This window comes from Cucurbita maxima, unplaced genomic scaffold, assembly GCF_002738345.1.
Source record: "Cucurbita maxima cultivar Rimu unplaced genomic scaffold, Cmax_1.0 Cma_Scf00003, whole genome shotgun sequence".
Taxonomy (NCBI): domain Eukaryota; kingdom Viridiplantae; phylum Streptophyta; class Magnoliopsida; order Cucurbitales; family Cucurbitaceae; genus Cucurbita; species Cucurbita maxima.
The window spans coordinates 4,688,544-4,700,353 of NW_019272019.1; the positions used below are offsets into that span (position 1 = coordinate 4,688,544).

Consider the following 11,810-nt stretch of genomic DNA (forward strand, 5'->3'; position numbering starts at 1 on the left):
AAACACTGGCCTGAAAATTTATTTTCTTAATTTTTTAAAAAAAAGTTCGGCCATTAAACTTTTTATTTTTTTTTCACTCATTAAGCATGTCGTGTATCATCATGTAATTTAGAAAAAGAAAGAGCAAATTATTATAAAATATTAAAGCATAAATAATTATTATATTGTTGAGATATAATATTTGAAATATATATTAATTAGATAATATATTTTAATATTTAATAAATTTATATTTTTTATTCATTATGAATATCATATGAAAATATGCATCTCCCATATTAAATTAACCCAAATAAAAAATTCAAAATTATTTTAGTGGTAAGAAATTAGAGACATTTGCATTTCAATTATTCCCATTTAAAAGTCAGTTTCAAAACCTACGGACACAAACACCGATCAATTTACACACAAATATCACATCCAAACAGAGAAACCGACCAAATCAACCATTTTTCGAATCTCTAAACATTACTGAGCTCGCCATTAGCGTCACCGGCGGCGAGCGTTTTCCGTTTTCCGATAGCGTCGGAGCAAACAAAGTCGAGATTGTAAAGCACAGGAACCATGGAAACAGAGCAAACGAAGACCAAAACAGGGCCAAAAATCCAGAGGAGCATCGGCAGGGCAGCGTAGAAGAGGCGGTTGCCGACGGTGTTGAGAATAAAGCCTTTGTCGAGGAGATCGGAGATGTAACCGGAGGTGACGGCGGTGGCGCCGGGCGGAATGTTGATCAGAATATTGGCTTGATTTATGAATCTGATGGAGAGGGAATGGCAGAAGAAGGAGAAGAGGAATAGTGTGAGCAAAGTCACGTATTTAAGAGCCAACATGAAATCACCATGGGCCCCATAAACGACGTCGTTTAGAGGCTTTTTTATACTGTATGTGCTGCTCAATACTGCCGCTAGCCCCATACAGAGAAGAATCGAAGTGGTGGCCATTAGGGTGCATCCCATTATCATGTTCCTTAGGGTTTGGACGGCCAGGATGTTTTTCTTCTCATTATCCTGTCAATTTCATCCCAAAAATTATTAGAAATTCAAGTTTCGTAGCTAAAGTTACACGAATCGTCATCCCGAGCATAATTCACCCAGCTAAAGATATTCACAAAGTATAAAGCTTCAAATCTTCCCTCGATTATATTCAAATCCGACCAATTTGAAATTATGCTTTACTATCATAATAAACTCGAAAAGCAAGTTTTTTTTTTTCTTTCAAAAATACCTAAAAGCCATAGATTACAACATATATTGAACTATAATATGTTCGGGAGAAAAAAAAACTCAAAGAAAAAAAACGTCAAGATGATAACATAATTCTTACAAGATAGAACGTGTAAATTTGACCTTTAAAATGGCAGCGATCCAAAAACGACGAGCATTAGTGTTGATACCAATGAGGGTAGTGAAAGGCTGAGTCCGAACTCTATGCCAAAGCCATGCATGATATCCAGCGCTCATCAAAAACCCTAAAGGAACCAAAACTATGTCCAAATAACAGCTCCTCCATTCTGCCCCCATTAATTATTTAATTATTATTATTATTATTGATTAAATAATAATAATAATAATAATAATAATAATAATAATAATACTTCTTATTCTCTCTTTAGATCAGCCCTTTCCACTGCCAATGTGGCTGCAGAAACAAAGCACTTATTTATAGGAGCCCATGGATGCATGTGGACTTGATTGAACACGTAATTCAGTTGGTCAAGAAATTGAGGACACAACTTTTTTTTATTTATTTAAAAAAAAATTAAAGAAAATAATAATAATAATAATAATAATAATAATAATGTCATTACACCACAAAAGCACTTCTTTTTTCATAATTTCCCTGTTTATTTTTGTCGTTTTATGCTACTTTTAAAAATGTTTAAATTTAGGTTAGTTTTGCGTAGAGAATAGTTTGAGTGACTGATAAATGAATTTTATTGCGTGTTTTAGTAGAAAGTATATGAATTTGAACGAACCCGATACATCTCCAATCAAGTTTAGATGACACGTCATAGCCTATTTATGGGATAATTAAAATTTTTGTTAAATAATATTCTAATATTGATGGATTTGATATTTTGGGTTTAGTGTGATAGGTATGGGAGCGAGATGTTGTATAATAATAACAATTATTAGAAACATTGCATATGAGATTTTAAATAGGGTGATGAAGATACGTAACGAGCTAAATCGAACAATATCTACTAACTGTAGACTTGGGTTGTTACATTGTAATTTTCATAAAGTTTTTAAAGTACTAACTAAAAGAGGATAAAATATCAATTATCATTTAAAAAAACGGTAGAAGTTAGAGAATCTCATATGGTTAAGTTCGAAGAGAAAGAAAGAATTTATAGTTCGTCGAGATTACGGGATGCTAACTAAATTTAGGTTTAAGTAAGAAACGCAAAGTTGTTAGCACTCGATCAGCTCGATTCTCTTGAGGTATAGGAAATTGGGTAGTCAACAGAAGGTCGGGAAGAGTTTCCACTAGATCAACTAAGGTCGTTACAAATGGTTTGGGAATCTAGTTAGGTCTCTTTTTTCGACAATATATCATATATTTTATTTAATAATATTATTATTATTTAAAAAATAATCACATGCAACATCATATGATAAGCAATGGAACGTTTGTTATACCTCAAAATATGCATAAGTCCAAATAAAAAAGAATAGGAAACTAAATATTCCTATAAAACTATATCTTAAAATTGTCAATGGAAAATTACACCCTCCAATTATTAGATTCTAAAGTTAGTTGGGCACATAAAGTGCCCTTAAACTTTTGTATTAAGCTGTTACAATACCTTCTTTGGTGAGTCGTGGAATAACCCTTTTTTGGGCAAAATTCTTAAGGAAAACGTATAGCATCTTTGTTCTTTATTTTTTTCTCTCTTCTTTTCATCGTTTTATTATTTTGAGCTAAATCGTAAACATTTACCCGACATGAATACCCATCAGATTAGAGATGTCCATTTAACCATGGGTCAGAAAATCCTCGTTTAAGCTCGAGAAGGAGTTAGAAGAAATTTCTTCATATTATCTAACAAAACCAGGGACATTCTCCGCTCCCACCCCGACCCCGACCCCGACCCCGACCCCACTTCTATATATATATTATTTACTTAGTGTGTATATATAAGTAGTGTGGGACAAGAATTTAGGTAGAGTCGGGTGAAAACAGAAAAAAAAAAGGAGATCCATTAGAGACTCTAAGTCATTGGTTCTTGCTCATAAATTTTATTCAAAAGCCATGCACATATATTTAATTAAATATTTTATTATTTATCTATAATATTTTCAAAATTAACCTTGAAATATACGTTAAATTCAAAACATATCGCACAAATACTAACCCGAGTAAAATATTACCTATCATCGAATATGCTCGTATAGTATTCGGGTATGTTACATGGAGCTGTTATCTAAAATAAATAAATAAATAAATTTGCATAAAATATTAAAAATATAAAAATTTCCTAATTATCAATTTCTACGCCTAATCAGAATCTCACCGATCTATTTCGATGTTCTCCACGTGGCACCCTTGGTTACCAAATAAAATAACCCATACTTTGTTTCTGACTCATTACCACCATTATAGCTCCCATCATTGAGCCTTTGATTATTATTATTATTTCTTTTTAATAACTTTGTTATTTATTTGTCAGATGGAATCTCCCTTTAATCTTTGATACCTTAGCCTTTTCTTCTTTTTGATATATCATGAAATATGAATAATTCTTTTTGTAATAATAATAATAATAATAAAGTAAATTATTAATTACAAATAAACTTATAAATATATATTTTATTCTAATTATTATATAAAGAGGATTCTCCTAACTCAATAATTGAATGGTACATTAAGAAGAAAATTTTTAAGAGCTTTTTTTTTTTTTTTTTTTTTTTTAGGATTGAAATATTTATAAATAAATAAATAAACAATGGATCGTTTGTTGTATTTTATGGATATTTTTTTTTAATGTCAAATAGAAGTTAGTACACACCTGTTTCCCAAAATTAGAAACAGAAATATATATATATATATATAATAATTAAAATAGTCCCTCAATTTTCCAAACCATAATTATTACTTTTGAATTATTTAACTAAATTAAAAATTAAAAAAAAATAGAATTTAAGAGAAAAAAAATGATTGGGCAAAAACATTGCATTTGTCCATGAAAATTCGGTATGTAAATGTGACAGGGAGCGAATATAAGGTATTGTAAGTGGAAGGAAGGTTGAGAATTTGGAGAATTTTGTGGCCGACAGTTATTTCCATTTAATGCCTTGTGATTTCCACATAAGCCCAATATTTTTTGCTTTCTTGAATGCGACCTATCCCTCCATACCATAAAATTATTACATACCTGCTTCTATTCATAAATAAAAATATCCAAATATTAAAAAATATATATTATTATTAGATACCACCGTAACTAGCCATAAATCCTCAAACATCTAGAAACTTATTGATATAGAATATTAATTTTGTTTGTGTTATAATTTAGAATCTAATTTAATGAAATTAAAGTTAGGAATATAATTTTCTTATTCGATTATTTTAATTTTATTTTATGAGCTATTATAGAAATATTATTGGTTAGTTTTTATTAATCTGACAAAAAAAAATGCCAAAGAATTAAAAAAAAAAAAAAAAAAAAAAAAACGTCTATAGACCATGTAATTTATTTTATTTATTTATTTTTCTTGGTGAAATTATTTTATGATTTTAAATTAAATTTAAGGTTTGTGAAGGTATCAGACGATACGTTTTGGGCTTCTTTCCGGCAATAATGGGCTTTTTGTGGGCCTGAAACAAAACTGACCTCAGGCCCAACATTGAAACCACAAAATCCGCCTTTTGTCATGGGCGTGCAAAAATATCAATTTTTTTTTTAATAAATAAAAGAAGGAAATATATTAGAAATATTAGGTTTATTTATTTATTTTTAATTTCAACATCAAATTATTGAGAAAAAAGTGAAAATATGAAATAATAAATTCAATCACAAAATTTTGAATTTTATGGAATTTATTTTTTTTAAAGAAATATTTGGATATTGAATATATTAGTTCATTAATTATTTAACTATGCAAAATAATTTATTTAATTAATTGGTTGCTTTAGGATATCGATTGATTTTTTTTTTTTTTTTTTTTTTTTTTTTGTATTTTTATAATCCAATTATTAATAGCTGTTTCTTTAGTTAACAACTTTGACCCAAAAACAAATTGTAACCACCGTATTTAGATTAATTCAATATAAATCATTGATTGGCTCATTTATAATAATATATATATGATTTTGGTAGAACCCTACTAATTAATTGTTATAGATTACTATTTAAATATTTTAATTCTGATATATCGACCTTACAAATTTGTTGGTAGGTAGCATAACTCGAGCATAAAATAAAATTAATTGGTATAATCGACCTTAAATCATTGGTTGGTCGAAGAATTAAGAATAATTTATATATTTTAATATTATGACAATTAATAATTATATAGTTCACAATTTGTTTCATAACTACTCATCATTGGTAGGTTTGTTAATTGTCAACATATTATTCATGAACAAATTTTTAAAGAAATATATATTGCAATATTAGTTAAATTTCATATATTTTATTTGTTAAAATAGGAAACTTTAAAGACTATATTATTAAATCACCCCAATAAAGCAAGAAACTAATATTCGTAATTAATATACTTTATTTGCTATTTTATTTTATAATTATTGATGTGATAACAGGCTAGCTATTACTTAAATACTTTAGTCAATAAAATAATGCAATAGAAGAAGAAATCCTAAGATTAATCGATAATTAATTAATAAAGATTTAAGAAAAAATTACACTAAAAAAGTCAAAACAAAATTGGTAGACCATAATCAATTATTATGTTATACCTAATATCAATCATGGAGCAATTTCTATAAAGATAAATATATATATATATATAGATATATATATATATATATATATATATATTATTTATTTATTTATTAAAGAATTAGAAAGTTGAGAGATTAAATTTAAATGATTTTATTTTGAATAAATTAGCTTCTTAATTAAGCAAAAGGGTGAAGAGTATGAGAGTTTGCGTTACCGCGGGGGAGCCAGAACGAAGCACGTGTTCGGTACTCCCATCTCATCAGTCCGTCTGAACAAGAAGCACGTGAGGACTTTTTTTTTTTTCCCCATTTTAAATTTTCTAGAACTAATCAATCATAACAAATTGTAATATTTTAAAGTATTTTATTGACTTATATTATTTTAATTTAATTTAAAATGTTTTTTAATTATTTTTTATCAATCAAGTCGTCACCAATAATAGATTATAGTACCACAAGTCCCTCTCTTGAATTTACATTTAAAATATATATATATATATATTATTTGGTTGCTTAATAACAAAAAGAATGTGGATTGATGATGGTTAATGAGTGGTATAATGATTTTGGCTGTTTAGGGTATAAATTAATTGGGATCGAACGGAATCTCTCTTTATTTCTTTCAGTGAGGTGCTGTCGTGCGGATCACGTTGCCGTTCTCATCTAAGCCCTCCATTTATTTAGGTCAAAGTCAAACATTTGCCCTCTTTTTACCGTTTAAATTGGGGTAACCATCCTCAATACTTTCAATTTTAACTGTGGCTAATTTAATAAAAATATTTTAACATCTTGAATTCTCTTAGACCTATTTTAGAATTTTATAAATTTCAATAACACTCCCAACCTTTAATTTATATATATATAATTATCTAAATCTAACCTTTAATATATATAAAAATAACCTTAAAAAATTTAATTTTTTTACTGTCAATCTATGAAAGAAAATTATTTATCGGCATCTTATAATTTATCTATAAACGTTTTAATGTTACTTTATAAAATTTATGATTATTTTTTTAATATAAGTGTAAATGTATTTTTGAAGTTTTAAGTTAAAAAGATATTTTTGGAACATATTATTAACCATTTATCCCTAAAAATTATGGATATTTAAAAAAATATATATAAAATTTAATGTGATTTTTTAAATTAATTTAGCATTTAATTATTTTATTTAAAAAATGGCATATGGCATCAAATGATGAGAAACCATTTAATAATTAAAAAATGAAATAAAATACTCGGAAATTGTAAAAAAGATGGACACTGGAAATTGTAAAAAAAGAAAAAGAAAAAAAAAATCACATGGGATTCCATCGAAATCAAAGCAAAAGGGCAGTTAGGGCAGTTAAAATATTTGAATAATGATAGTACAATCGAACGGTACGAGACTTCCTTTGCCTTTGACTCTTTGCATCGGGGAATCAAATCAATCTCTCATCGCTTCTTTCACCAACCATATATATCTTTTTATTTTTATTATTATTATTATTATTTTAAATTTATAAATACAACCGAAATGGATCTCCACCTAAACCGTCGCTTGCTTCGATTAAAATTACCTTTTACTCCCTATTTAATATTCAAGTCAGATTTAAATAAAAATTAATATATTATTCATATATTCAGAATGTTTCCCTATTCTTATTATTATTATTAATTTTTAATTAAAATTGAGGGTTAAAATGGTATGAACGAATAATTATTTTATTTTATTTTATTTGGTTTGTATAACATTTAAATCGATTTAGAGAAAATATAAATTATAATAATTCATTATTCGAGATTAAAAAAATAAAACGTAACAGGTGTACGGCGATTATAAAATGGAGGTTAGACTTTGGGGTCATTATTGATATTTATATTAATGGCTTAAATTTGCTAACCCCACATGGGTTATCTTCTACCGAAAATAGGAGCCGAGAGATTAAATGCCATACCTGTAAAAAGCTTCACACTTTTAATCCATTTTTTTTATGCCTTGGGTTGCGCACCCCACTTTAATAATAACGCTTTATTATATATTTTATTTTAATTATCAAACTCTTTTAACTCTGGAATATAATTAAATAAATATTTAATTCAAGTATATATTCTGATTTCCAACTTTATATCATTAATATAGTAACAAATCGAGTTATATTTATGACTGTTTAAGAAAGTAAAATAAATAAAATAGTAAATATGACAGCAATAATTATTTTTAAAGAAATGACACAGCAAAAATTAATATATATTAATTATGGATTGGATATCAATAGAAATAATAAGTATAATGTTGATAGTCACTCACATTTTTTATAACAGTGCTATTTAAAATTTAATTTTTTAAGAGCGAGAGATTAATTTTTAAAAATAAAATTAAAATAAAGATGGAAAGGGGTATAATGGTAATTACACAAAAATTTAAATATTATTATTTGTAGACGATTTAGGGAATCTCAGCAGAAAATACGGATAAAATTAATGAAAATTTTACGTTTTTTTTCAAATCCGAGTTTCCGAACTGCCTATAAATTCAGAGCATCGAGAACAGAAACGACCCCTCTCCATCTTCATTCATTACTTTCCTCGGAAGAGATTAATTGCGGAATGGATCCAAATTCGAAGAAGTCGAACAAAATCAGAGACATCGTAAGGCTTCACCAGATCCTGAAGAAATGGCGGAAGTTAGCGGACTCATCGAAAACGGCGAACAAAGTCTCCGGCACGGCGGCGGGATCGGGAGGCAAGAGCATAAAGTTTCTGAAACGAACGCTTTCGGCCGGCGGAGAAATCTCCGGCGGCGCCGTGCCGAAAGGCTATTTGGCGGTGAGCGTAGGAGAGGAGCAAAAGCGATTTGTTATACCGACGCAGTATTTAGGGCATCCGGCGTTCGAGATTCTGTTGAGAGAGGCGGAGGAGGAGTTCGGGTTTCAACAAACGGGGGTTTTGAGGCTGCCGTGTGAAGTAACGGTGTTTGAAAATGTGGTGAAATTGGTGGAGGAGAAGAAGAACGGGGATTTGTTAGTCGGAGAGGAGGTGTTGAGTTTCTGTTCCTTGGAAACGCTGCACATTACGACGTCGCACCGTCCGCAGAGTCCAATGTGCAGATAAATAGAGTTGTAGGACAAAAAGGGAAAAATTAGAAATCTTTTTCTTTTTCTCTCCTTTGATTCCTCCTTTGTTGGTTTTTTTTTGGATGAGGCAGATCAAATGTATGAAGAAATATGAAATATATGAATAATTTTTGTTTTTTTTAAAATATAATTAAATTGTGATATTTCTCGCTCGATCTCTTTCCAAATCACTCGAGCACTATATTCAATTTAAGTACCTCAAAATTTCATCTTTATTATTTGTTTGTGTTTTAATTATTATTAATAATTGATTTTTTTTTTTGTATGTTTAGAATACATTTTAGTTTTAATTATTCTGTATTTCCACCGAATTTAACTTAATAATTAATTTTTTTTAGGGAAAGTATGAAGTTAAAATGTGTTATATTTTTATTATGTATAATTATTAAAATATTTAAATGTACTTAAAATATTAGATGCTCAACAAATAACTCCCTTAAAAGTTATATGTGTATATATATATTTTGAGGTATATTTTTATTATGGTTATTTAGTTTTTTTTAATAATCATTTACAGAACATATTATTGCAGTAAATATTACTCTCATTGATTGATTGTCACGTGTCATGTGAGCCAACTTTGAGAATAACTTTTGGGAAAGAAAATTTTTAGTGTAAAATATTTAAAAAATTATTGAAATGGATAATTGAAGTATAATTATTTTATAATAATTTCATATTTCTAGATATTTTATTTAATTTTTTTTTTTAGGAAAACTCAGCCTCCGTTCTTATTCACGTTCTTCCCATTTTCTTTATGAGCCAAGGAGTAAAGATTACGCATCAGCTTGTCACGACGTCGTTTAATGAAAAAGGAGATCAAATAAATATTTTTTTTTTAAAAAAAATCTAGGTGCGAATATGATATTGTTTCTGCATCTCGCTCAGATCTGAAGCAGAAGCAAGTGGAGATGAACTTCAAGTCACTAACGATCTTCATCCTCCTCTCTTTCTCCACCGCCGTGTGCTCTCTGCTGAAAGCAACCGCCGCCGCGTGCGACGCCGAATCCCTGCCGGACCGACGGAATCTACGATCGGATCAAATCACGGTCCTCATCAACGGCTATTACGAATCCCGCATCCCTCTACTCCAATCAATAGCCGCCACGTATGCCGCATCCCCAATCGTACACGCCGTACTGATCCTTTGGGGAAATCCCTCAACCTCGTCTAAAACCCTAACGCAATTGGCTCAAAACCTCACCACTGGACCCATTTCCGTAATCCGCCAATCTTCAAACAGCCTCAATTCTCGTTTCCTACCCCATAAGTCCATCCAAACCGGCGCCGTTTTGATCTGCGACGACGACGTCGAGATCGATATATCGTCCCTGGAGTTCGCGTTCAGAGTTTGGGGGAGAAACCCCGAACGACTTGTCGGCTTCTTCGTCCGGTCCCACGATCTAGACCTCTCGAGGCGAGAATGGATCTACACCGTTCATCAAGACAAATACTCGATCGTGCTCACGAAGCTGATGATTCTGAAGATGGAGTATTTGTTCGAGTATACTTGCGGTGGCGGAGCGGCAATGGCCGACATGAGAAGAGTTGTCGATCGGGAGCGCAATTGCGAGGATATCTTGATGAATTTCATGGTGGCCGACATGTCGAACGCTGGGCCTATTCTGGTTGCGGCGCAGAGGATCAGAGACTGGGGGGACCCACGCAATGATTACGATGAGAATGAACGGCTGGGATTGGGGGAGAGGTTTAGTGAGGTGGGGCTGAGTAATAGGAAAGGGGAGCATAGGAAGAGAAGGGGACGGTGTATTACGGAGTTTCATAGACGGCTGGGGAGGATGCCGTTACGGTATAGTTACGGGAAGTTAGTTAATTCAGTTGGCGAGCAGGCTTTGTGTAGAAAAGGAGGGAAGTTGGTCCCTTGCGATCATAACGTACTGTGAAGTTCATATAAACACTTAAATTTGCTAAAAGTTTATCATAATTTCATTCTGCCCTCTTCCCTCTCAGTAATATATATTTTTATTTTAGAAAAAGTATTAAAAACCAACCCAATCAGATCAACAAAATGGTCGATCGATCAATGACAAACTGCTCTCATAACCATCACATTTTCATTAAATGAAAATAGACTAATTTGTTTTTTACATTGATTTTCTCTCCAAACGTGTCCATCTACCAACGAACCGTCCTAATTTCCATATGAATTGATTATTCTCTCAGTTTTGCAGACTATTGGATGATTTTACAAACAACTTCTTTTTGGTAATGTTATTTGATTGATGGTTGTTTTTTTTTTTTGGGATTGTGTATTATATTAAACTTTAAATAAAAACAAAAATTTCTCTCGTTCATGAACATTTTCAAACATATTTATAAGAAAATTTAATATTTAAATTAACGATTTGTTTTCGATTTGGTTATATTTTAAGAAATTAGTTATTTAATTGATGAAGTTACTTATATTTATGCATAAACAATGCTATAGAAAAAAAAAAAAAAGAAATTGTTGATAGAAAAAATATTTAAAGATATTAACAAAATTTTTAAAAATTGAATTTTACAAAAATTTAAAAGTATTTTTGAAACATTTTTAAAGTTTGGTTCTGATTTTTAAAGATAGTAATTATATTTTTGAGTTTTAGATTATTATTTAATTTTGTTTAAAATTAAACTTTTTTCAAAATTAATTTAGCCTTTTTTTTATCGCTCTATTTTTATAAATTATAGTTTTACTTGCCTTTATTTACCCTCTTTTTTAACTCAATCGGAAAACTAAAAAAAAAAAAAAAAAAAAAAAAAAAAAAAAAAAAAAAAAAAAAA

At 29.7% G+C, this 11,810-nt stretch overlaps 3 protein-coding genes across 3 annotated transcripts; 2 read left to right on the forward strand and 1 right to left on the reverse strand.

The window, feature by feature from the left end:
* Positions 1 to 319: 319 nt before the first annotated feature.
* Positions 320 to 1,586, reverse strand: LOC111476039. Its single transcript, XM_023119978.1, has 2 exons — positions 1,347 to 1,586; positions 320 to 1,007 (listed from the first exon to the last, which is right to left on the reverse strand). Exons 1-2 carry the CDS (start codon positions 1,518 to 1,520, stop codon positions 462 to 464), a joined length of 720 nt encoding a protein of 239 aa, XP_022975746.1. The 5' UTR covers positions 1,521 to 1,586; the 3' UTR covers positions 320 to 461.
* A 6,864-nt stretch (positions 1,587 to 8,450) lies between these two features.
* On the forward strand, positions 8,451 to 9,163 carry LOC111476547 (auxin-responsive protein SAUR72-like). Its single transcript, XM_023120254.1, has one exon. The coding sequence runs from the start codon at positions 8,500 to 8,502 to the stop codon at positions 9,001 to 9,003; it is 504 nt and encodes a 167-aa protein (XP_022976022.1). The 5' UTR covers positions 8,451 to 8,499; the 3' UTR covers positions 9,004 to 9,163.
* A 723-nt stretch (positions 9,164 to 9,886) lies between these two features.
* LOC111476492 (glycosyltransferase family protein 64 C3) lies at positions 9,887 to 10,937 on the forward strand. The gene has a single exon (XM_023120168.1). The coding sequence runs from the start codon at positions 9,938 to 9,940 to the stop codon at positions 10,928 to 10,930; it is 993 nt and encodes a 330-aa protein (XP_022975936.1). The 5' UTR covers positions 9,887 to 9,937; the 3' UTR covers positions 10,931 to 10,937.
* Positions 10,938 to 11,810: the final 873 nt, after the last annotated feature.